Source organism: Pelophylax lessonae (assembly GCF_965119305.1).
Source record: "Pelophylax lessonae genome assembly, chromosome: 8".
NCBI classification, from domain to species: domain Eukaryota; kingdom Metazoa; phylum Chordata; class Amphibia; order Anura; family Ranidae; genus Pelophylax; species Pelophylax lessonae.
Genome location: NC_138775.1, coordinates 235,339,299 through 235,363,903, shown reverse-complemented (window position 1 = coordinate 235,363,903; position 24,605 = coordinate 235,339,299). Strand labels below are relative to the sequence as shown.

Here is a 24,605-nt window from a genome sequence, read left to right as displayed (position 1 = left end):
TCGCACAGTAGCAGCCTTCCTGCATCCAGGGGATGTCCTAGCGTCCATAGACATCAAGGACGCATATCTTCACATTCCCATTTTCGCAGGACATCAGCGGTTTCTACGCTTTTCCGTAGAAGAGAACCACTATCAGTTTGTGGCGTTACCTTTCGGTCTCGCCACGGCTCCTCGGGTCTTCACGAAGGTGTTGGCCCCAATGTTGGCACTACTGCGCCAAAGAGGCATATCGATTCTTGGTTACCTAGACGATCTTCTGCTTCATGCAGAGTCTCCTCAGACCTTGCTACAAAACATAGAAATTACTATAATTTCTTTACAGGAATTCGGGTGGCTGGTGAACCAGCAAAAGTCATTTCTGGTTCCCACCCAGAGGCTCGAATATCTGGGTCTAATTCTAGACACAGTCAGGACAAGAGTTTTTCTTCCAGTAGGGAAACTCCGGAAGATTCAGTTAGCAGTCCAGTTGTTACTATCCAACAGCTGGTCTTCTCTTCGAACTTGCATGAGGGTTCTGGGGTTGATGGTGGCTTCCTTCGAAGCAGTCCCATTTGCCCAGTCCCATACCCGAATTCTTCAGCAAGAGATTCTTCTAAGATGGAATCGGAATCCGGAATCCCTGGACAATCAGATCCGATTGAGCAAACAGACCAGAGAGTCTCTGGTCTGGTGGCTTCGGTCTCCGATGCTCAGCCAGGGAAAGTCATTTCTGCCAATATATTGGACGATAGTGACCACGGATGCCAGTCTATCCGGATGGGGAGGAATTCTCGGTCAGTTATCTGTCCGGGGACTTTGGTCCCTGGAAGAATCCAGGTGGCCGATAAATGTATTGGAACTGAGAGCGATCAGACTTTGTCTGATTCACTGGACCGAGCAGCTCCAGGGCAGCCCGGTTCGGATCCAGTCGGACAATGCCACGGCCGTGGCTTATGTCAATCACCAGGGGGGCACCAAGAGTGTCCGAGCGGCCAAAGAAGTGGCTTGCATTCTTCGCTGGGCGGAACAATTTGTTCCAGCTATCTCTGCGGTGTTCATTCCGGGGGTGGAGAATTGGCAGGCAGATTATCTCAGCCGTCAGACTCTGGATCAGGGGGAATGGTCCCTCCATCCAGAAGTTTTCCACCAGTTGTGCCTACGGTGGGGCACCCCGGATGTGGATCTGTTGGCATCACGATTCAACAGGAAAGTACAGAGATTCGTGGCTCGCTCCCGCGATCCTCTAGCAGAGACCGCAGACGCACTGATCGCCCCGTGGGGGCAATACCAGCTAATGTATGCCTTCCCTCCTCTCGGGTTACTGCCAAGACTTCTTCGCAGGATAGAGGAGGAAGGAATTCCAGTAATTCTGGTAGCTCCGGACTGGCCTCGTCGAGCTTGGTACGCCGACGTGGTCAGACTGGTGGCGGACGTCCCGTGGAGACTTCCTCTCAGGGAGGACCTACTGTCTCAGGGACCGATCTTCCATCCTGCTTTACGATCGCTGGCTTTAACGGCCTGGCTATTGAGACCCAGGTGCTGAAGGACAAAGGTTTGTCAGCTTCAGTTATTCCTACTCTAGTTGAAGCAAGGAAAGCGACTTCCAGAAAGATTTATCATCGCACATGGAAGTCCTACATTGCATAGTGTGAACCTCTGGGGTTCCGTCCACGGTCTTATTCGGTTAGTCGAATATTCGCTTTTCTGCAACAAGGGGTTGAGCAGAAACTGGCCTTGAGTACTATCAAGGGTCAGGTCTCAGCATTTGCTATCTTCTTTCAGAAGCCTTTGGCTACTCATTCCTTGGTGCGGAATTTCATCCAGGGGGTGCGACATCTGGCTCCGCCAGTGCGCGCGCCATTACCACCCTGGGATCTTAATTTAGTATTGTCGGTTCTTCAGAAACCTCCCTTTGAAGATATTAGGGAGATTCCTCTACCTACGTTGTCCCAGAAGGTGGCCTTCTTGGTGGCTATTACTTCTGCACGCAGGGTGTCAGAACTGGCCGCATTATCTTGTCGTTCCCCATATCTGGTGGTTCATAGAGATAAGGTGGTTCTTCGTCCGAATCCATCCTTCCTACCAAAAGTGGTTTCAGAATTTCATCTGAATGAAGAAATTGTATTACCTTCCCTGTGTCCTAAGCCCAGTCATCCTCGGGAGTTTGCTTTACACTCCTTGGATGTGGTCCGGGCGATCAGGGTATACTTAAAAACCACAGACTCGTTTCGCAAGACGGATTCACTTTTTGTGATCCCGGATGGACCCAAAAAGGGGTTGCCTGCATCTCCCGCGACCATTTCCAAATGGATCAGACAGACGGTGGTACAGGCTTATTCTATTAAGGGTCGGGAGCCCCCGTTCCCTGTTAAGGCGCACTCCACTCGGGCGCTTAGTGCGTCATGGGCCTTTCGCCATCAGGCGTCAGTGGTCCAGGTGTGCAAGGCGGCTACCTGGTCGTCGGTGCATACCTTTACAAAACATTATAAAGTTGATGTAATGGCATCATCTGATGCCGTGTTTGGCCGCAAGGTTTTGCAGGCCGCCATTTGAGGAGACCAGTGGTCTGCCTCGAGGGTTTTTTTCCGTTGGAAATTTTTCTTTTGAGTCTCATTCTTTGTTTATAATGAGCCTTTAAAACTTCTAGTTTGGCACCGGTTGGGCCTTCTAGATTGGATTTTGATTTTTGTCAATCCCACCCCTCATTTGTGGCACTGCTTCTGGATGTCCCAGCTCTTGAGAATCAAGAAGACTACGTCTGTCAATGAGCGATAGAGAAAAATGGATTTTTGTAAGATCTTACCGTAAAATCCTTTTCTCTTAAGCTCATTGACAGACGTAGTACCCGCCCCTCTATCATTGAGTTGGGTTGGGTTAAATTCTCTGTTACTGCTTTAGAACAGAACTGATTCCCTGTAGCAGAGAGAGGGAGGATATACCCTCAGGGACTGCCCCTAAGGTGGAGCCAGAACGTTTTGTCTTTCTGCCTAGTCCTACTCCTGCGGAGACAACATAACCCAGCTCTTGAGAATCAAGAAGACTACGTCTGTCAATGAGCTTAAGAGAAAAGGATTTTACGGTAAGATCTTACAAAAATCCATTTTTTCCATCTGTCCAGCGGATGGGATTGGATGAGAACGGACCGACGGTCCGTTCCCATCCGATTTCCCCCATAGAGATGCATGGGGAACTGACAGCTGTGTCCTCCTGCTGCTCAGCGGGGGATCGGCGACTCGATCCCCCGCTGAGAAAAACGTAATCCGTCCGTCGGACGGATAGTGTGAATGGAGCCTTAAGGCTGTAATTATAGCAAAAGGTGGTTAAAAAAAAAAAATACTGACACAATTGGGTGATCCTGTTGGTTTTATCTTTCACTTGGATGTTTATAAGTTGTGAATACAAAGACTGTGTCTGCCCTTAGTTTCAGGCTGCAAAGCAACAAAATGTGATTATTTTAAAGGGAGGGCGATTCTTTTCGTTACCCACTGTACGATTGAAAGTTTTCAATAAGTCCCCAGTTTATCCTGCTAAAAATTTTGTGAGCAGATAAAAACGTCCTGGCCCTTCCTTCACATGCGTGGCAATGGGGCAGTAAAAACCATGGCAGTCAGAGGCTTTGAAGAGGTGGCAAACTTACCAGGGCCAATTTTTAAAAGTGGAGTGATTCTTTTCTATTCCCATTGTATATTTAACACACAAAACGGAGCAGAGCAAGTGAGAGCTGTTTTTTGCTGGGGTTTACATACTTTAAATTCATTTCTTTACTCACTGTTTGTCAAGTAGGTATTTTTCTTTTTTTTTTTTTTTTTTTTTTTTTTTACAGATTAGATGCTTATGCAGTGAGAAACTGTTTCTCCTATTCTGGACTTCACAGATTATTATGCTTAAACCAGAGAGGTTATCATTGTCACAAAGCCTTAAAGTGTCCCTGTCGCTAGGGTAGAAGTTTTAGAAGTGACACACCCTCTGAAAGAAGAAACTGAATATGTAACTGTCTGGAGGCAGTTAGGCAAATTTTAATTTTGTTGCAGACTTACTGTCACTTCTGCTATAGGTCATTCAGGTTTCTCGGATAGTATTTTTACCGCTGGGTGTTGTGGTCCTCTTGCCAGCTGCTACATGTACTGTAACCTGTGATGTAGCAGCTGGTGGGAGGAACCACACAGCATTGTGAAGGAGGCACTATTTGATACACCCTGTAGTGTCAGCAGCACATGCTGGTGACACTACATGACAAGTCAGTATTCATCATCTTTTAGGAGATGCTATGTCCTCAGACTACTTATCCTAGGGATTGGAAGTTTGGAGACAGAATTGCTGATTTAAATCAGAACAAAAGTAGAGTATTTCCTAGTTCATGGTTACAAACTGTGATATAAAAATAATTTTATTATTCATGGAAATTATTAAATACCTTTTAAGTAAACCGAGTATAAACTCTGGCAGCAGATGTAAATTGCAAGTTTTTGAAGGACTAGTTATTCTCAAGTGTGACCTGGAAACCCTGAAACATGGGTGGCTAAACCTTTATTTAGAGCTCCTCTGGTCAGCTCTCTCCACCTGCATTCCTTTGGTCAGAGAGGCCATGTGCCACATTGAAGGACCTGCAGTGAAGCTCATCTTGCTGTTAGATCACCTGATGGTTTAGGAAGCATGTGGGTAATACAGCTAACCAATATGCTAATTAAATTTCCTATTTCAGGTGGGCAGACTTTATATTGTGCTGCATAATCCTCTTTAGTCTATCTTGGAAAGTAATTATTATTTTTTTTTTTTTTTTTAAAGGTTTCGAAAAATGAACAAGCGCTTAGTTCCTCGGCGCCCACTGAGTGCCTCTCTTGGTCAGCTGAATGAGGTTGGACTGCCTACCGGGGCCATACACTCAGATGAGGGTCCTATGGATCTACCTAGTCGGAAACAAGCTGGCCTTCCCAATGGCATAGTGTCTGGAAGCTCTGTGACACAGCTCATCTCCCGTGGGACGGACTCCAACTATGAGTCTGTTCTGAAGCCAGGGAAACTGGATCATCTGAGCAACAGTGCCCCAGGCTCCCCTCCAGAGCTGTATGTTTTTTTTTTTGTTTTTTTTTATATCCTACAATAGTTGCTATTTCTTTGAATAGTGTTCATAGAGTGATTGCTCAGGTCACAGCATGTAGCATTAATTTAAGAGTTTACAGGATTATCAAACGTTGCTTCAATGACTGTTATTGATATTAGAAGTTTTGTTTTGTTTTTCTTCAGCCTGGACTCCGTCCCCAAAAATTCTATTGCCTCCTTACCTGTCAGCTCACATCCACCTCCACAGCGCATGTCTGGTGATCTCCCCCCATTGCCAGTGTCTAAACAGATCCAGATGGTACCACGAGGTTCCCAGATTTATGCTTCTCCCCAGACAGATATGTTTTATCCAGATCCAAGGGGAGGAGGGCCTCCATTTGAACCTGTAACCTATCCTCCAAGTAAGATTTAGCCTTTTCTCATTCTGTGTGGCTTGCATTTTCCTATGCATGTGTGTTTGGATATTTCTTTATACCTTGAGTGCAGTTTTATGTTGGCTTTTGTGAGTTTTTGTATGCATTCACTTCGTATCCACTTGATGTACATCTGTAGACAAATGGGTTTTCCCTGTGTTAGATTAGAGGTTAGGAACTATCAGATTTTTAATGCTGCTGGTGCCCTTACTGGGGAAATTACTGTGGTTGTGCTTGTAAACATAACCACAGGACTGAACATTGATGAGAAATCCAAACATCAAACAATTACCAGAACAGAAAGCAAAGAAAAATTGTCCAGTCTATTAAGAGGGGACTTCCCCCCCCCCCCCTTGACTCTGTAGAGATTTTCTTTCACTTTCTGTTGGCTCTCTTGGAGAGGAAGTGAAGTGGGAAAGAAAAACCTTATAGCAAGTGAGAGGGAATGCTAAGTACTTATAGGGCCTTCCACTGTTCACTTCATTCATTCCTGTGAGTTAAGTAGTTGTTAATCCACACTTATGGATATCACATGTCTACATGGACTTTAAATATTATGCATTTTCGTCAGTCCACTGTCCCATTCTCAGCTGCACATTTTTTAATTCTGTTTTTTTTTTTTTTTGCAGATGTTTATTACTCGCCTCAGCCTGTCTCACGCTTTGTCAGACCTCAACCATCTGCTCCTGAGTCCACCCCTACCTACCTCGACCAGTACCCTCCTTATTTACAAGACAGAGTTGTTAGCACACAGTACGGAACCCCTACCCAACAATATTCTCCCATGAACCAGCCCATGTACCCTGCACACTACGATACCCGCCGTGTGTACCCCTCTACTCCCCAGTCCTATCAAAGAGAGGAAATGGTTCGGGCTAGTCCTGTACCACTGGACATGCCACCTGCCGCTGGCTCTCCTTATGTTCCCGAAACCAGAGACCGTTACCAGCCTGTAGAGGGCTACTACCCTGTCGCAACGCATCCGGGACAGATAAGACCACCCTATAACAGAGTATGTGTGGAACATTTTATTTAATTTTTTTAAATCTTTATACTGAAAATGGAAATTTCTATCTTTGATGGACTGTTGACTTCATTCACTGTTTTGTACCAGATAGCAAAGGGCAAATAATGGTATATCAAAAGTAAAAATCCGTTATAGAGTTCCTATGGCTGTGAAGGTCTGCTTTAAGTAGCAGTCTGTTTTAGTGACTTAAAGTGGTTGTAAACCTCAGATATGAAATATGAACAAAGTATATCCCTCTATAGTGTATACTTGTCCCAATTAAGAGCACAAAATGTCTTTTCTGTCTGCTGCCTCCTTTTTCTGCTTTCAGCATGAACCACTTCTGACAAGTTTTCCTCACACCAAGAGAAAAAAAAAAGGTGACCAGGGAGGAAGCTCCAGCTGATTGATAGCCTCTTTCCTCCAATCAGCTCTCCTCACTGATCTCTGCAGAGTCTAACTTTGTTTCTCCATCCCCATTTTTCTGAACTCTTAGACAAGCTTTATAAATTCTGTACTCTGAATGGCTGTAGATAAGACTGCAGATAAACCAGTACAACTTATGTTTATTTTTTTTTCATCTCTGTGTATCACCTGAAGCCAGTCACTTCACTGGGTATATGTAAGGGTTTACAACCACATTAATCAGTTCAGTTGACAACATTCCTGTAAATAAACATAGTATTGCTGCATATAATGAACACTGTTTTTTGCACAGATTAGTCAGAATCAGAAATGTAATTTAAAGAGACCTTATCTCTAGTGTATGATCACTAAAAATGTGTATGTTACATGTACAGTATAGCTATTGGTTTCTCTTTCGTTCGCTGACGGACACAGCTCCAGCATCTTCTTGACCATTGGGGCTATGCTGCCCCCTACAGGAGTAAGACACTAGGCAGGAAAAAAACTTTACCATGCCTATGGCGCAGTCCCAAGGGGTATACTCCCACTTCCTGCTATAGTTACTCCCACTTCCTGCTATAGGTACTTTAGTGGTTCCTCGGGATGCCAGCCTGTCCGGGTGGGGAGGCGTCTTGGGCAGGGATTGTGCTCAGGGTGTATGGACTCTGGAGGAGTCCATACTGCCGATCAATATCCTGGAACCTTGGGCGATCAGGCTCTGCCTGACCCATTGGACGGATCGTCTGCAGGGTTGCCCGGTCAGGATTCAATCGGACAATGCCACGGCTGTGGCTTATGTCAGTCACCAAGAGGACATAGTGTCGTTGCGGCCCGGGAAGTTGCTGGCATTCTAAGTTGGCCCTCTCTGCTGTGCAAATTCCAGGGTTGGAAAATTGGCAGGCGGACTACCTCAGTCGGCAGGTGCTGGACCAAGGAGAATGGTCACTTCACCCGGTGGTGTTTCATCAACTTTGTCTCTGATGGAGAACGCCCGAAGTGGACCTGTTGGCCTCTTGTCTCGAATACATAGGTGTCAAGATCCTCTGGCCGACGCCACAAGACAGTCTGGTGGCCTCTTGGGGCCAGTATTGTCTAAAATATGCCTTTCCCCCTCTAAAACTTCTGCATAGACTTCTGTGAAGAATCAAGGCAGAAGGGATTCTGTTCATCTCAGTGGCCCCAGACTGGCCTCGCCGGTCTTGGTACTCAGATCTGGTACGGTTGGTCGCTGACATTCCCTAGAGACTCTCTCTTGGAGAAGTGCTTCTGGCTCAAGGGTCAATCTTCCATACTGCTTTAGTCACTGGCTTTAAAAGGGTGGCGGCTATTGAAAGCCAGGTGCTGAGGGATAGAGGGGTGTTGGAATCCGTGATTCCCACGCTGTTGACAGCTAGAAAGTTTACTTCTAGGAAGATTTATCATCGCGTTTGAAAGGCGTACATTGCATGGTGTGAGGCTCGGGGATTCTCCCCTCATTCCTTTTCGGTGACTAGAATCTTGGAGTTCCTCCAAAAAGGGTTAGATCAACGCTTGGCCTTAGGAACCATCAAGGGCCAAGTTTCAGCCTTGGCGATTTTCTTTCAACGCCCGTTGGCTACGCACTTCTTTATTCATACTTTTATTCAGGGGGTCTGCCACCTGGCTCCCCCAGGGAGGTCTCCGTTGCCTCTATGGGACCTCAATTTGGTGCTGTCGGTTCTTCAGAAACCACCTTTTGAAAATATTTGTGAAATTCCTCTGCTCACTTTGACACAGAAGGTAGTTTTCTTGGTGGCTATATTACTTCTGTACGCAGGGTGCTGGTGTTTTCTGCTTTGTCTTGGCGTTCACGTTATCTAGTGGTCCAGAGAGACAAAGTGGTGCTTCGTCCCTGTCAGTCGTTCCTTCCTAAGGTCGTTTCTGGTTTCCATCCAAATGAAGACATTGTGTGACCTTCCTTGTGTTCTATGTGTCTTAAGCCTAAACACCCTGAGATTGCCTTACATTCCCTTGGATGTGGTCCGTGCAATCGGGGTGTATCTGGCGGTGACTGAGTCATTTAGGAAATCAGACTCCCTATTTGTCCTTACGGATGGGCCTCGTAAAGGACTGGCTGTGTCTGCTGCGACCATCTCCAGATGGATCTGGCAGACGGTGGTGCAGGCCTATTCTATCAAGGTTCAGGATCCTCCTTTCCCTGTTAAGGGGCATTCTACAAGGGTGCTTAGTGCCTCTTGAGCCTTTTGTCAGGCTTCCGTGGTGTAGGTTTGCAAGGCGGCCACTTGGTCGTCTGTGCACACTTTTTTCACAAAATTTTAGCAAGGTGGATTTGTTGGCATCTGGGGACGCTGCCTTTGGCTGAAAGGCTTCCAGGCTGTTGTTTGAGAGCACTAGTCCTCTTTGAAGGTGTATTTTTCAGGTGAGCTCTAGTTCCTGGTTGAGCTCTTGTTACCTGGTTGACTAGGTTTAGTCTTTTGGGAATTTTCTTCTGCAGTGTTTTTTCCCACCCTCATGTTTGACACTGCTTTGGGATGTCCCAATGGTCAAGAAGATTCTGGAGCTGTGTCCGCCAATGAACATCAGAGAAAAGGATTTTGCGGTAAGACAAAAATCCAACTTTTCTAATTGCATGTCCAACCAAAATGTTTAAATTAACGGAAAGGTTTAGCACCCCTGTCATGTTTTTATGACTGTGTGGGCTGCAATATTTCCTATTCATACCCTGTCCTGATATGGTTTCACCAGACAGGAAGTAAGTGCAAATCTCCAACAGCAACACTAACAAATAAGAATGTGTTTGCTTGTTGAGCAGAAGAAAGCTAGAACCCCAAATAGCGTCTCCTGCTGTCTATGTTCCTGTTATAGATTTTTCTTTATTTTACTCTGTCAAAACCATTGTTACTTTGACAGTAACTGAAGGGAGATGTATCTAAAGGATCCATAGCATTAAAAACCCGCCAGGTGTTTTACCACTTCCTCACATTTTCCTAAACTTTTCAAAATAAAGTTTTCACTTCACACATCCCCTGATGCTGAATAATGGATTTCTCTGCTTAAACATGCACCAATGCTTTTTTTTTTTTTTAGGGTTGCAATAGTGATGTATGTATCCTGCTAAACTGTCATTTACAATATAGCCTTTTTTTTTTTTTTTTGTGTATCGATGTTTGTTTTTATCTCAGACATTGCATATCTTTAGAAATCTAATAATGATTTTATCTAAAGTAGATAATTTGTTTCATCTCAGAATATTGTATTTGTCCATTGTTGTAATTTCCTTTCATATTCTTTCATGCTATAGGAACCCTATGGCCGTTTGCCTCCCCAGCATCAAACACAGCCTCACCCCAGTCTGGATGATCTTCACCGCCGTCGAAAGGAGATCATGGCTCAGCTAGAGGAGAGAAAAGTGATCTCTCCCCCACCATTTGCTCCTTCGCCCACGCTGACACACCCTTTCCATCAAGAAGAGGTGAGATTGGGCCCTAAAACATTCCTTGCATGGTGCAAATTTCTTTCTTGCAACCGCAGGTTGCAAGAAAGAATTTGCACGTTTCCCCCATAAACACATACAGTGCTGACGGGAATCCCTCCTGTCGAGCAATTGTCTACTCGAGGGGAGGGGGAGCCATACCTTGCAGGAGAAGAAAATTCGCATAGCTATAACTGTAAGAGAATCCGGCAGGCTGGTTGTACCTAAGGTGAGCGATCGATCGGTCAACTTGGTACATTCAGCCTGCCCATTAACGGTTCGAATCTCGTCCGGTTTCTGTTGAATCGGTCGAGATTCAAACCGTGTCTGACTCGCCTTACTTTGCATGTTTTTTTCATTGCTCTTAGTACCTTGATGAAGAACTGAAAATCTCTGGGAAGTACAAAGGGAATGACTACAGCCAGTATTCACCCTGGTCCTGTGACACAATCGGTTCCTACATTGGAAGCAAAGATGCCAAACCCAAAGACGTTTCTGCTGGAGGCAGTGTCGAAGTAGCAGTAAGTTTATCTTCATTCTTTTTTTCTCTTTCGTTCATTGACGGACACAGCTTCTGATAACCATTGGGTTATACTGCCCCATACAGAAGTAGGACACTAGGCAGATAAAGTATCTGGCTACACCTATGGGCAGTCTCAGGAGGTATACTCCCTCTCTCTGCTATAGGTTCTCTCTGGTCCTGGCAAATTATTTTTCCTGCGAGTTCTACAATCAACTGCCTGACTGGGCTACAGGCTGGATAATCAAGATCCAGTGGTCACCCCAGTCTGGCCAGCGAGCGTGCACAGACCTCATCTCTGCATCAGGGGGATTTTCTTGCCTCTATCAACATCAAGGATGCTTACCTTCACATTCCAATATGTACTGGTCACCAGCGCTTCCTCTGATTTGCCTAGGGAGAGGAGCATTATCAGTTTGTGGCATTACCATTTGGTCTTCGAATGCCTCGGGTTTTCACAAAAGTGTTGGGCCCGGTGCTAGCATTGTTATGCCAACCGAGGATTGTGGCACTGGGTTACTTGGGACGACCTCCTTCTGTGAGTGGAGTGCCCTACTGCTCTGGTGGAAAACCTGGAAATCACCATATGAACTGTGAGGGAGTCTGGCTGGATTCTGAATTTTCAGAAGTCTACTCTGGTTCCTTCCATGAAGTTGGACTATCTGGACTCGGCCTTAACCAGAGTGCTTCTTCCTCTGAACAAACTCCAGAAATTGCAGGCTGCGATTCGTCTCCTGCTGTCCAGCAGATGGTCATCCCTCCAGTCTTGCATGCGGGTGCTGGGCCTCAGGGTTTCTACCTTTTTGAGGCGGTTCCATTTGCACAGTTCCATACGAGGTCCCTGCAAAGGCAGATTCTGGCCAAATGGGACCAGGCTCCGCAGTCTCTGGACAATCAGGCCCGGCTGAGCCGGGGAATGAAGGAGACTTTCTCTGGTTTCATTCTCCGGGTCTTCGGCTTGGCAAATCCTTCCTCCCCTTGTATTGGACAGTGATCACCACAGATGCCAGCCTGTCCGGCTGGGGAGGTGTCCTCAGCAAAAATTCTGCTCAAGGGATCGACACTGGAAGAGTCCAGACTACCGATCAATTTCTTGGAACTCCGAGCGAGCGATGCCTGGACCATTGGATGGATCGTCTTCAGGGATGTCCATTGCGCATTCAATCGGACAATGCCACGGCTGTGGCTTATGTCGGTCATCAAGGGGGCACGGAGTGTCCATGCGGCTCTGGAGGTAGCCGGCATTCTAAGGTGGGCAGAACGGTTCCTTTCCACCCTCTCGGCATATACATTTCTGGGGTGGAAAAATAGCAGGCGGATAACCTCAATGGGCAGGCATTGGACCAAGGGGAGTGGTCCCTTCACCTGGAGGTGTTTCATCAGTTGGGTCTCTGGTGGGAATGCCCGAGGTGGACCTATTGGTGTCTCGCCTCAAAAGGAAGTTGCAGAGGCTTGTGGCTTGGTCACGGGATCCTCTGGTGGACGCCGCAGACGCGCTGATGGCCCTGTGGGGTGAGTATCATCTGACTTACGCCTTACCTCCTCTCAAGCTTCTGCCAAGATTTCTACGCAGGATCAAGGCAGAAGGCAATTCCGGTCGTCTTAGTGGCTCCGGACTGGCCCCGCCGGGCTTGGTTCTGCTTTTACAGTCTCTGGCTTTAACGGCTTGGCTGTTGAACGTCAGGTGCTGATGGATAGAGGGTTATCTGAGTGGGCGATTCCAATGCTGCTAAAAGCAAGGTAATCTTTCCCCTCTTCTGCTTCCTTTCTCTCTTCAACTACTTCGCAGCTTGCTTCTGTACGCTTCCACATCTTTATTGCTCACTTAGGATTCAGTTGACTAGGGTAGGCCATGGCCACAAGAACCTATTTGTTAGGTTTTTTCCCCCTCCTCTACCTCTCGCCAGGCCCCCCATCCACATCTCTCCTCTGTGTCATGGAATGCTAGAGACATTAGGGGTTTACAATATATTGCCTCAATAGTCCAAAAACTGTTCCCCTTTTTCTTTTCTTTATGGCATCATATTGTGCATATGTTTCTACAGTCCTAGCATTTTTACTTTCACAAATTGATATACCGAGTTTTCTACCTCTTATATTTTATTTCAGTATCGGACTGTTGTCTCTTACACTTAGCGCTTGGGTAGAAAACCAAGTACAACCTCTATTGTTCTAAATGTACTCTTTGTTACTGTACTGCTCTATTTTCTCTGTCATACTGAAAAATTGTAATAAAATTCAGTAAAGAAAAGCTAGGAAATCTACTTATAGGAAGATCTACCATCGTACGTGGAAGACGTACATTACGCGGTGTGAGTCTCTTGGGGTTCATCCTCCCTTCTCGGTGGCTCAGGTTTTGACCTTCCTTCAACAGGGGGTTGAACAGAAATTGGTCTTTAGTACCATCATGGGCCAGGTGTCGGCTTTGGCGGTCGTCTTCCAACAACCCTTGGCCACACACTCCCTGGTGCCTTCCTTTCTTCAGGATATCCGACATTTGATTCCTTCAGTGCGGTCTCCGTTGCCACCTTGGAACCTCAATTTGGTGCTTTTGGTCCTCCAGATGCCTCCCTTTGAGAATCTTTGGGAGATTCCCTTGCTTACTCTGTCTCAGAAGGTGGCCTTTTTGGTGGCTATCACCTCTGCGCGCAGGGTGTCGAAACTGGCGGCGTTTTCCTGTCCACCTTTCTTGGCGAGTCAGAGATAAGGTGGTTCTTTGCCACTGTCAGTCTTTCCTTCCAAAGGTTTTCTCAGATTTTCGTTTGAATGTTGACATTGCATTCCAGGCTGAACATCCGAAGGAAATTGCCTTGCATGCCTTGGATGTGGTCCGGGCAATTAGGGTGTACCTGGCAGCTACAGAGTCTTTTAGGAAGTCATACTCACTATTTGTGCTCGCGGATGGGAAAGGGTTGTCCGCTTCCTCTGCGACCATCTCCAGGTGGATCAGACAGACGGTTATTCAGGCCTATTTCTACAGGGGTCAGGTTCCTCCTTTCCCTGTCAAGTCGCACTCTACTCGGACACTTAGTGCCTCCTGGTTCTTCTGTCAGGCGTCAGTGACCCAGGTTTGCAAGGCGGCCACCTGGTCGTCGGTGCACACTTTCACAAAGTTCTATAAAGTTGATGTGTTGGCATCTGCGGAAGCTTCTTTTGGCCGCAAGGTTTTGGAGGCTGCTGTTCTGAGGACCTGAACCTCTTTGAGGGTGTATTGTTTTTTTCAGGTGGGCTCCAGTTTTGGTTGAGCTCCTGTTGCTTGGTTGACTACTGTGGAATTTTTTTGCTGCTCTCGCCCCTCATGTTTAACACTGCTTTGGGACATCCCAATGGTTATGAGGCTCAGGAGCTGTGTCCGTCAATGAACGAAAGAGAAAATGGGATTTTTGACTTAACCATAAAATCCATTTCTCTGATGTTCAATGACGGACACCTCTGTGGAGTTGTAATTCTTCTGACACTGCTTGTAACAAAACTGAGTACCTATAGCAGAGAGAGAGAGAGAGAATACCCCCTTGGACTGCCCATAGGCTTAACCAGATTATTTTTCTGCCTAGTGACCTACTCCTTTAGGTGGCAGTAAAACCCAATGGTTATGAAGACCAGGAGCTGTTTCTGTCAATAAACAGCAGAGAATTTGGTTTTATGATAAGTCAAAATCCCATTTTTACTTTGCGGTTAATAATTTTGTATTACAAAAGGATCAACATTTACCTGTTAGCCAGAAAGATTTACCAGGATAAACATTCACTAATGCAGCAGGTGTTTACTCAGGATTGGAAAGATGTGCTTTAGTAGGCAGGCAGTGGAGCTGTTGGTAAAGCTTTTTTTTTTTTTTTTTAAATAATAGAAATGTTATTCTTCGCTTCTCTGTGCAATGGTATTGCACATAGTGGCCCTGAACCTGCTTATCTCGAGTCCCCCGCCTGCACTCTGGGCTTTTTCTCTTTTCTCCTTTCTCCTATAGGAGCACACCTACAGGCTTGGTCCCAACCAAGCCTGGCTTTTTGCATCTATTGACACACTCAGCCTGCAAACCCCACTTTCTGCTCACAGGATTTGATTGATGGCAGAAGGAGCCTATGGCTTCTGCTGCTTTCTCTGTGAGCAAAGACAGAGTTAAGAGCCACTGGAGATTAGCTCAGCTCTGGATTGAGACCGCTTGCAGGTATGTATACAGGGGTAAGGGGCCGATACAAATACTGATTCTTTTTTTTTTTTTTTTTTTTTTTACCTTTTAATGCACGTAATGCGTTAAGGAAAAAAATGTTTAGCCTTTAGAACCACTTTAAACATTAGACTGCATTGGAGGAATGTGATGCTTTTATTTTGTATTCCTATTGGATGTGGCTTTTGGGTGCAGACAGCTAAGGTGCTCACAGCTGTCACAGAAGGTAAGCATGGACCTGTGGAAAGCTGGGGGGAGTTTCTTGTAAAAGATGTACATGTACTTTCAAATTAACAAAATAATTAAAGCCCTGTCCCATACCCACTGCCTCAGTATTTTTACAGTCATTTCATGAATATAAGCCAAGTCTGAACCAGTAAGTCTGTCATTTGCCATTAAGGTAGACCTCTCTAAACATGATTTAGGCTCTCATAGATCTCTTTGCATACTTTATTTATCTTTAATATTTCTTGCAGAATGTTGACAGCAAATCCTTGAGAGATCAGCGCCTTGAGCTGCAACGCAGAGCCACTGAAGCAGGAGAGGACGATCTTATTCCGTTTGGCGACCGCCCTACAGTATCTCGTTTTGGTGCCATTTCTCGCACCTCAAAGGCCTTGTACCAGCCTTCAGGCCCTATGCAGCCAGCATTGGCAAATCAAGGTGTGGCTACAAAATCCAGCGTTTCTGGTGGGTTTTCAAGGGAATTAAGACACATTTACGTAATTATCTATTAACCACTTAAGCCCCGGAAGATTTTACCCCCTTCCTGACCAGGGCCTATTTTGTGATTCGGCACTGCGTGATTTTAACGGACAATTGCGCGGTCATGCGACGCTGTACCTAAACGACTTTGACGACCTTTTTTTTCCCACAAACAAAGCTTTCTTTTGGTATTTGATCACCTGTGCGATTTTTTTTTTTTTTTGATCATGCGCTATAAAAAAAAAAGAGCGGCAATTTTGAAAAAATAACAATATTTTTCACATTTTTTTTTTTATATGAAATTCCCCCAAAAAAATATGTAAAAATCAAAATTTTTAAAAACATTCTCGGCCAATTTGTTTTATGCTACATATGTTTGGTAAAAAAAATCGCAAAAAGCGTCTTTTGTTTGGTTTGTGCAAAAGTTATCGCGTTTACTAACAAAGGGAAAGATTTTTGTTGTTTTTTTTTTTTTTTTTTTTAACGAGCAATGGCGGCGATCTGCGATTTTTATTTTTTTATTTTTTTTTGCGGGACTGCGACATTGCGGCGGACAGATCGGACCCTTGACTGACATTTTTGACACTTTTGGGGTTACCAATGACATTACTGCAGTAATCAGTGCTATACATATGCACTGTTACTGTAAAAATGACACTGGCAGTGAAGGAGTTAACTGTATTGGAGAGGGAGGGGTTAAGTGTGTCCTAGGGGCGTGTTTCTAACTGTGATTGGCTGTGGCTACTAGTGTAAGAACAGAGATCAATGGTCCTACATAGAACCGTCTGATCTCCATTCTTACACAGGGAAGAATGACAGGCGGCTTTGTTTACATTAGCCGCCTGCCTTTCTTCCAGGTGTAACGGACGATCGCGAGTGCCCGGCGGACATCGGGTCTGCCGGGCACACACGCGGGGGGGGTCCGTGACCGCACGGGAGCACGCCTCCGGCGGCGCTCGCTCGCTCCCTAGAGCCTCACAGGCTAGCGACGTAGCCCTACGTCGCTTTGCCTGTGAGGGGCTGACTGCCGACGTAAATAGTCGTGCGGCGGTCGGCAAGCGGTTAAACTAGATCTAAACCCAGGTGCTAAAATATAATATTTTATATGTTAATATATCTATATTCCTTTTGTAATGTACTGTATTATGTACATAATATTTTAAAATTCTCATTAAAATAGTGCTTGTTAATGTTGCATGAAGGCCTTTGTTAAGGCACTTTCTGTCGTGGGATAACAACACTGTCCCATTCTCCCAACTTCTCTCCTGGGTTGTCTACCTGTCATATGCTCCTCAAGTAGAGGCTATATGCAGATGTACTGATGCTTATTGGGAAGCCCACCCTTAGTAATGACATGCAGCCCCCGTTTGAGCAAATATGCATTGAAACAAAATGATTGAAGGAGATCTGCTTTTTTTGCTTTCGTTTTTTTTAAATAGGTCAGTCTGTGTTTTTTATGTTTTTTTGTTTTGGTTAAAATTGTATATAGTACCACTTGCTTGCAAAAAAACACTTCACCTGGTAATTTATTTTATTTTTATTTTTTTAATCTTTTTTAGATTACAGTTTATACAGTCACACCAGCCTGGGGGGCCCTCCTTACCCACCCCATCAAAACCTTCCTTCTCAGGGACATTTGAGTGAGAGGTAAGTACAGACTTGTCATCTGTGTTACAGTAAGCTGTACTTTACAATAAAGTAGAATCAAAATCTGCTGCCAGACCCCAGGTTTTTTGCCATGATGTGCAAGTATGCACAGCATTTTTGCAGACTTGTTTGTCAAAGCAACCCACTTCAGCACTGCAACAGCCTCTACCTTCTGCTGCTGACCTTTTCACCCATTCTTCTGGGTTTGGCATCTGCTGCCATCTTCATTGACTGGTCTGTAATAACCTAACTCCTATGCATGGAAGTTAACCCATCCCGACAGATGCCAAGATTGTACACTGAGCTGTAAGCGGTCATTTTTTTCCCTCCATATACAGGCTGGGAAATTTATAAAGGGTTTCATAGATGCCCTTTAGAATTCGGTCAGGCCGCAGCACTGAAAATGTCGGTGCTTACGCCCGATTCATGTACCTGTTCGAGACAGGTATAATAATCTGTCCATGTCTGCACCAAGGGAGAGATGTCCACACTGGACACTTCTTCCTCAGTTTACGAACTCCTGCCTGCCCTGCCCAGCCACTGCACCCATCACACTGACAGGAGCATGGCCATGGAGTTTTGTACTGGGGTGGGTGAAGTCTGATGGGGAACCTTTTTTTTCATCCGGTCCATTTTATTCACAGCACACAAAAGTTGTCAGATCCACAAATGTTAATCAGTCCATTAGCGGCTTTTGAATTTACCCCCTGCTGTGCACTGTCAAAAGTAATGTATGAAAATAGCCTTTCTGTCACCCATCAGGCTGCAGCAACTCAGTGACAAGTCCGTTCCAAAACATGGGCATTGCCCATATTTGAATAATGACATCACCTGTTTCCCCATTTACCTTTTAGGTTTCAGCTGGGGAATCTCCCAGCAGACAACTGAATGGGGCTGAGGAATAGAGCATCACATACATGACAGCTTCCTAGCACAGGCATGGCCTGCTTTGAGTAATGAATTTGTCTTAATAACCAACAGTTTACTAATATGTGACCTGGTGATAATCCTTTAAGAAGTGGTTGTTAACATAGCAACAGATTCTGAGCCTGGCAGTTGTAAGAACTACCTGCCTTTACCACATGTCAGTAATGTTACTGACACTGTTGCAAATGCATGCTTGAATTAGGCAAGGTAGTTTAGGGGACTACTGCCAGAAAAGTGCCATTGGGGCTATATTGCAATCTCCTGAGTATTTTCTGCAATAGAAAATGCCTGCTGAACACATCATAAGTCACGCTCTGATAGGAGCCCCCCTAAACTATTTTTCTGTGGCCAACAATCCATTTTCCAGGATTTTCACCCTTCATACATAATCCTGTTTCCAGGCAAATACAACTAACTTTAGTGAAAAAAGCCTTAGTGGTCAACACCGGAGCACGGCAGGGAAAACTCACTTTGACGGTTTCCAAATAAGCTCAGGATATAAATAAATATATCAAATTCAAAATATGACGGACCCACATTACCTTTTTGACAAGCCATGCAACCAAAACACTTCCTGATTAATACATTTGGGAAATCCTGCCCTCTTACAACTAACAACCCATAACTTTTTTTGACTTCCGTTTAGACCCCTGCCCTATGGGGCTAGGCCTGTCCGTTTCCGTTTCTTATCTCCTGACCTACCACAGTGACCTGTCCACTTCACCAAACCTGACCCACTGGAAAAAAAAACCTAGACCTAAGATGCAGTTTTTCAGAAGAATTGGAAAGAATAATGCAGGTTGCAACTCTAGACTTGGCTCTTTGAACTACAGTTAGTGTTTTTGACAGCCTCTGGGGGTGCTTTCCACCCCCTCCTTCTCTGCTTGAAATGACCACCTGTGATTTCTTGTTTGCAGAGATCGGATGACTAAGCCTCTGCCCACATCTGAAAAGCAGCTCAGGATGGAGTTACAGCAGCTGAACCAGCAGATCAGCCAGCAGACCCAGATGAGAGGAATGGAGGTATGATCCGATTAACATTGTGCATTATCGCACAATTAGTATCGTACAGTACAGGACACAGGCAGAATATTCCTAAACCATGAGTTATAAATGTGTACCTTCAGGTGATTGAATACTGTCGAAGCTTTGAGGACATGAGCCCTGGGTGTCTCCTCTATAACCCTACCCCTCTTGGTGACTCCTCAGTTTTGTATTCGTGTGTGATGGTGATGGAACTTTTCTCCTTCACAGAGAAACTCACCCTGCGCTTAACTAGTTCATTATTTTTCTTATTTTCTTCTAATGCCAACATTAAATTAGTGCATTGGAGCAACATTGAAAGCTGTACTCAGACCCTGGGCTGCAAGGACGGTCTGCAGTGTTGCTTAGGGTACTGGATCTTGCATGGATGTTCCCCTTGGCACAGAAGATCTCTTCGTGGCTGTATTACAACTGTGATGGGCAAAGCATAGACTTTGTTTACAGTTTTGTGCAGTCAGGTTGGTCCTGCAGCACTTGACTCCCCTTCTGGAGCACCAAATCAAGGTATGGTCAGACAGTGCCACAGCAGTGGTCTACATCGACCATCGGGTCGGGGGGGGGGGGGGGGTCAGAGTAGTCTGTTTGCCTTGAAAGAAGGGAATCCGATCATCTCATAGACAGAAACTCAATGTCCAGTAATCTCTGCAGTCCACACTCCAAGAGTGTACAACTGGAAAGCAAATTATCTCAGCTGCCTGGGTCTTTCATCCAGATATCCGCTTTTGACCGCAAAGTTCTTGCAGCCGCACTCTAAATTTGCGTTTTTTCAACCCTGGTTATTATTTGACTTGTTGGCACAGTTCTGTTTGCCTAGTTGCCCACCCTTGTAATTCATTACTTTGGGGCATTGCAGGGTCTATGAATACTTTGCCCTGTATTAAACTACTGAAATAAGAGGACTTTTGCCCTACCTGTAAATTTCATATCTTGAAGTACAGAATACAGACTCCTGTCTTTGGTTACACTTCGGTGTTTGCTACAAAACTGAGAAGTCACGGAGTAGGGTAGAGTTATAGTGGAGTTGTCCTCAGAAGCATGCCCGTGACCATTCACCTGAAGGGGTATGAGCCTATAACCCATAGTCTATAAATACTTTCCCTGTATCCTGTACTCTACTCCCAAGATAGAGAATCTGCAGGCAATATTGTTAGCATAATTCTGTTAGCAGGGTCTGCTGTCTTAGTGATCAGGGGGTTCGTTTGCAGGATTACAGCAGGGAGATATGGGTGGGCATCACCAATGTGATGTTGCTATTCACGTATAGTCCAGAATTCTACTGAAGGTGAGCTAGTGTCAGTAAAGTGGCTGGTTTAAAAAAAATCTAACGCTAGTTTTGACATAGTATATCTAACACATTTATTCAACACACTCCATAGATAAAGCTGAACTTTTGTCACCTAAATATTTTATAGGTCCCTAGTAACCGTCTCCTAGTACAGAGAGAACCCCCTGCGTTAGGAGGTCAGCAGCAGCAGCCACCTCCACCACCACCAGCCAAGTGGTCCAGCATGTTGTCCAATGAACAACTAAGCCTCGAGCTACATCAGGTGGAGCGTGAGATTGGAAAGAGAACACGTGAACTTAGTATGGTGAGTCCCAACTGCAGTGATGGTACTGAAAGGAAAAAAAAATAGGTGCTGCCATTGCTGACTTATTTTTGAAGGCGCAGGCTGCAGGGCTGTCATCCCTAACTCCTTCATGACCTTTTAATTCTCTATCTCAAATCAAAGATGTGCATAAGTTAGTGAAGGAAAAATAAAAATAGAAACATAGAGCCTGTACCTTCAAAACATGTATGCAAAAGCAGCTCTTATATTTCTTTCATGACGGTTTCCTTTTAAAGTTTAAGTGATGCTTGGAAGATCAGTTTTACCAGATTAGACGTAGGTTGTTGTAAGCTATACAGCTTTTTCTCTAAATGTTGCCATAAACGGCCAGATCACCTTCTGACTTTTTTGTATTTGTAGGAGGGTCACTCTATGGGTGTGAAGAGTAAACCAGATGTCATCAAAGTTGAGAATGGGCAAATAGAGCCACAGAGCAAGGTTCTGTCTCATGATCTCCCACTAACATTCAGGTATAGAGGGACATTCTGCTTATTTGTTCTGCTACAAAGAAGTAATATATGTACCTCTCACACAATCTGCCTACACTCCAGCTACAGTATATTTTTTTCTGCTCTTTTAGTCTTTCCTTAAAGAGGAACTTCAGTTAAAACACATAAATAAAAGTCCAACTATAAATACTGTAGCTGTGGATTTTTATTAAAAAGACACTTGCCAGCCCAGGGTTCTAGCGCTGTTTTCACCTGGGCTGGTTCTTCACCAGTTGTTTGAGTGTCAGGCGCCGCCATGTCTGCGGAAAGCTGACTGTGACTTTTGCGGCTTCACAGCTGACTCCCCACAGCACATGTGTGAGCTACGCTGTGCTCTGCGAACTGCCCTGCAGCCTGCTGGGACCTGTGATGTGTCACAGGAGGTTTTGGGCAGTGGGGTGGGTTGAACTTCCACTCTGATCAGAGAAATCTTTCACAGTTTTTTCTTTTTATTTCTGTTTCGTCCGTCCATTTTCTTGCTTGTATAAAAAAAAAAAATTCCATGTACAAGCTGTAAAAAGAATCTAAGCTACTCTGCAAGTTAATATTAAGCTTTGGCATTCCCAGTACTTATTCAGCACCTGGCCATTCAGCAGTCAAAAGACCATATCTCTGGTGGCTGTGGCTATTGACAGCTGATTGTCAGGGCAAATCACCTGGAGAAGAATATTGACCTTGAGAGCAGACCAGAATGCAGTCTCGGATCATATGTGTTTTGTTGAATTATTAACATTTACACAAGACACCAGTATTGTCTGGCTGGGTTGATCTTGAATGATTCTCTTTAGATGTATTGTGCATTATCTAATGCACAAATTGCATTTTCCTTATTCATTAAGGAACACAAGATCAGAAGTAAATAAAAATAAACTAATATTTAAGGGAGGATCTGGACTATACTGATGGATTACAGGAGGAGCATCCGTTTCGCCTGTAAACAAAAAGCAGTTAGTCAGGTATAACCCTTCCCACTCTCATCATGCTTCAGTTTTTTGCTAGTGTACTTGGCGGATGGACATTTTTCTTTAATATCGCAGAGCTCCGCTCTCTCTGCAGTTATCTCTATGGGCTAATCTTTGGCACAACCTTGTAGTAGCCTCTAGATCCTAATGGACCAAAGGTTGTGTGGCCTTTGTAATGTGACACTGGGCTCGGCTTGTGACACACACTATACATTTTAATGTACTGGTTTGTTGGCTACGGAGCACATTACAGGTCCAGGGCCAAGGCACAGCCTGTGGTGTCAGCATAACAATATGTCCAGACCAGTTAACACTCAAATGCAGGATGCCTCCCTAATGAAGGGAACCCTGGTGGTTCAGAAACATTGCAGTTTCATTGTATGGCATGCTGAAGCCCATCAATAAGGGCAGTTTTTTTTTTTTTTTTGCAGAAAATAAGGGTATGCTGGCAACATTTTCTAACAGCCTCTGGCGTGACCCAGTCCCTAAAGACACTAGTGATATTATGCCCATGGACAAGGTAAAGATAACTAGGGTTGTGATCCATGGGCACTGGGCTCTGCATGTGGTCCTCTCCAGTCCCTTGGTACTGCTTGTTAGCGGCAAAGTAGTCTCCAGGTCCACAATCATAAGTATCTGAGGACTCTTGTCCTTCATAAATGTTTTTCTAAGCACAGCAAATTATTCTGTTCTCTCTCACTGTTCAGGGCTACCATTGTCTCCCCCCCCCCCCCCATTTCTTTGATTCTGATGGATAGTTTAACACCTTGTAGAAATAACTGCTGCAACTATACTTGCAGTTTTGCAGGTACTCTACAATATCTCTTCCCACCTTCAGCATTGGGTAGTTCTTCCAACAACTGCTCCAACTGCTAGGGAAACGCTTGTTGCCTCGTTTTGTCTACAGCGACTGGTTTGTTAGGGTTTATTTAAGTTGCTTTATTTTCAGTTCAGCATGTCAGATTTCAAAATGCAGAAGGAACCTCTCCAGCTTTGGATCCTGCTATCCTGGAAGATTCTGACAAAAGATGCCAGCCAGACTGGTGAAGATCCCTGGACACCCTATTAGCACAGGGGACTTGGTCACTGTGAAAAGCTCATCTTCTGATACTGACGCTCTAAGGCACAGGTGTCAAACACAAGGCCCGCGGGCCGAATGCGGCCCCCCAGGCCATTTCATGTGGCCCTCGCACCTCTCATGCAGCTGTGGCAGCCCCCTTGTCTCTGCCCCCATCTTGTCTCTGTAGTCGGCAGCAGAGAGGACAGAACTCCTTTGCCAGATCCTGCAGTACTCTGTGCAGCTGCAGAAAGGCTCATCTTTGCCCCCCTCCTGCTCAGCAGTCCGCATCAGAGAGGAGGCAGAACACCTCCTACAGATCCTACACCTCTCTGTGCAGCCGCAACACCACCTTATCTCTGCCTCCAGCCCTTCTCTCGTTCTCCTTCAGACCCTGCACTGCTTCCCAGATCCACCCACTGGTAAGGTGGTGCATTGTGATGTAAGGTTGTAAGGGGGTGTGGGGAGCTCTGGACATCTAATCTTACAGATATAACCGGCCCTTTGAGGGAAACCATAATGCTGATGCGGCCCGCGATGGAAGTTGAGTTTGACACCCCTGCTCTAAGGGATGCAATTGTCACTTCAACACTGGGCATCTCAACTACAGAGCATCCTAGGCAGGACATTTTGCAAGCAGACTTCTTCATTTGGTAATACCTGGACCAGGGAGAATAGGTCTTTTCTACTGGAGATATTTCAGGACTTCTGTCACAGGTGGGAGATGCTGGTTATAGACTTGCAGGTTCAATGCCAAACTGCACACTTATTTTCCAACGCAAAAATCCGCTGGCGTTTGCAGTAGATGTTCTAGTAACTGAGCGATCGGTACAACCTGATCTATGCCTTTCCTCCCTTGTAACTCCTTTATCTTCTACTTTGCAGAATGAAGTGTACTAAGATGGGGCCTTTCTGATTTGGTAAATCTTAAGCTCCTGAGAGCTAGCTAGGAGGTCTAACTCACATAAGGCATGCCATTACACGTGGAAGGGCAGTCTTCAGTTGGTGCGAAGCTAAATTTTATCCTAAAAAATACTCCATGGGTGAAATTTCGCCATTTTTGCAATCGGCCAGAATCGGCGTTCAGCCCCTGGTATAATTGTCGAATATTGGCCCTTGCTGCTATCTTATGACCATTAGCCTCCCATTCTTTGGTTAAGGTTTTTGT

At 45.2% G+C, this 24,605-nt stretch overlaps 1 protein-coding gene across 5 annotated transcripts in view; it reads left to right on the top strand.

Moving 5' to 3' along the window:
• The window catches only part of RC3H1 (ring finger and CCCH-type domains 1), a 141,777-nt gene that overhangs the window by 114,984 nt on the left and 2,188 nt on the right, over positions 1–24,605 (top strand). For 3 of the 5 annotated variants that reach the window (XM_082266624.1, XM_082266626.1, XM_082266623.1), the window contains exons 10-19: positions 4,765–5,043; positions 5,224–5,441; positions 6,083–6,465; positions 10,145–10,315; positions 10,684–10,836; positions 15,477–15,690; positions 17,265–17,352; positions 19,197–19,302; positions 20,736–20,912; positions 21,291–21,400. In XM_082266624.1, the coding sequence (XP_082122750.1) occupies positions 4,765–5,043; positions 5,224–5,441; positions 6,083–6,465; positions 10,145–10,315; positions 10,684–10,836; positions 15,477–15,690; positions 17,265–17,352; positions 19,197–19,302; positions 20,736–20,912; positions 21,291–21,400 (1,899 nt within the window). The remainder of the gene's footprint in view (positions 1–4,764; positions 5,044–5,223; positions 5,442–6,082; positions 6,466–10,144; positions 10,316–10,683; positions 10,837–15,476; positions 15,691–17,264; positions 17,353–19,196; positions 19,303–20,735; positions 20,913–21,290; positions 21,401–24,605) is intronic. The other 2 variants (XM_082266625.1, XM_082266627.1) reach the window with 2 other exon arrangements.